This window comes from Propithecus coquereli, unplaced genomic scaffold, assembly GCF_000956105.1.
Source record: "Propithecus coquereli isolate 6110/MARCELLA unplaced genomic scaffold, Pcoq_1.0 Scaffold588, whole genome shotgun sequence".
Classification (NCBI taxonomy): domain Eukaryota; kingdom Metazoa; phylum Chordata; class Mammalia; order Primates; family Indriidae; genus Propithecus; species Propithecus coquereli.
Window position 1 is genome coordinate 334,218 of NW_012151818.1, and position 1,806 is coordinate 336,023.

Here is a 1,806-nt window from a genome sequence, read left to right on the forward strand (position 1 = left end):
GCAACCCAATCGTCCGTGACAATTGATTAAAATGATTTTGTTTACTTACTGCCGTCATTCTAGCTGGTAGATCTCAAGGCCGAACTCTTCCGGAAACAAGAGGAGTTCAAGCAAGAAAAACTTCTGAAAGATGCTGGAGTTTTTGGGAAACCGAAAACAACTAATAAGGTAAAAATAAGATCTAATTATCTCTGTGGATTCCAAACATGGGACAATCACGCCATACCTAAGTTTTTTTAGATTGTCAATGGCATTTGTATATGTAAATGTTAAGGGAAAATCTGCATATGTGAACGTTTGCATGAAATGTTTTAGGTATTGAAGTAGAAATTAGGAAGGTTATTTAAAAGCACGTTTTGGTACTTTGATTCTTTAGCACTTATTTTGGAAAAGAACATGTTATTCATAAGTGGATTGTTTACATTCTCGTGGCAGATTATCTGGTTCCATAGGTTCTGTGTATCCAAACAGAGATAGACAATCATATAGCATAGAAATACAGCAGAAAGCATCAGCGTCTTAAAGAGCGGTGGATGGTTTTTGAATTTTATGGGTATTGGCGTCTACGGTCGGTGTTACTAATTCTCTGCAGTACGTATGTTCCCGTTAGAGTCTTGGCTTAGGGTTGCGATCGTTCAGGAGAGAAAAGATGATAGAGCAATAACCCTACGCTGTCACGTAAAGAAATCCTTTGTGCAATTTAGAGCTTTTTTTCAGTCCCAACTCGCTCCGTCTTCGTGTAGGACACGAGTCAGCAGGCAGAAGATCTGGTTATCGCCATCGATTCGTGAGATCTAGGGGTCGCCTTTTTTATGAAGCACAAGTAGAGATTTTTCTGCAGTCACGTGGTGGTTCTGTTTTATCTTTTCAAATTATTCTGTAGAAACCAAGTGTCTGGAGCAAACAGAACACAGGAGTCTCGCATCGAGCTGAGAAGGACGCGGAACAGAAGATTGAGGAGCAGAAGACCTTGGACAAAGCCAGGTGAGGTCGAGCCGTGACCGACGCAGCCACCTCCGAGGCCTCCCACGCAAAGACGTGAAAGTCCAAATTTTGTTCCTCTTGATTCACAAATCTGATTTTTAACATCCGTCTGACCAAATACTCTATAAGTACTCTAAAAATAATATAATTTGCAGGTCTGTCTGTCGTCTTATGAAAAGATAAGACGTAGTCTCCTTAAGAAGTGTCCCCAGAATGTGGTCCTGGGCTAGGTGACGACATTGGCATTTAGAAACTGTGATTTCCTCCCCAACTTTTTATTTTGAAGAACTTCAAGGGTACAGTAAAAATTCTGACACTGTCTTCACCCAAATTCATCAGGTAGCATCTCGCCACATTTACTTTCCCTCCCTCCCTCTGTCACCCACATGCTCACGTAGATACACACGTGTGAGAGCGTGTACACGTGTGTGTGTCTGCAGAGAGACTTGGTTAAGTGTCACGACACTTTACGTGTAAGTGTCTCAGCGTGTGTCTCGTAAGAACGAGGACGTTTCCCGACGTAACCACAGTGCTGCCGTCGTACCAAGAAGTTGAGTGTCGATAAAACGGTGTTTTCTATTGCATGGTCCATTTTCAGGTTTCACCAGTTGTCCTGGTACGGTTATGTCCCTTAGAGTCTTTTGAAAATTTAATCCAGGATTGAAAGATTCCATGTTGCGTTTAGTTGTCAGGTCTCTTGAGTCTCCTTTAATCTGGAACAACCCCCTTGCCTTTGTGTTGTCTTTCGTGCCATTGTTTTTGGTTTTTTTTTCCTATTTTGAGATGAGTCTGGCTCTGTTGCCCGGGCTACAGTGCCGTGGC

At 42.3% G+C, this 1,806-nt stretch overlaps 1 protein-coding gene across 1 annotated transcript in view; it reads left to right on the forward strand.

The window, feature by feature from the left end:
- The window catches only part of CCDC174 (coiled-coil domain containing 174), an 18,145-nt gene that overhangs the window by 2,850 nt on the left and 13,489 nt on the right, over positions 1–1,806 (forward strand). Inside the window, exons 2-3 of the mRNA XM_012658462.1 lie at positions 64–168; positions 884–984. Of these exons, the coding sequence (XP_012513916.1) occupies positions 64–168; positions 884–984 (206 nt within the window). The remainder of the gene's footprint in view (positions 1–63; positions 169–883; positions 985–1,806) is intronic.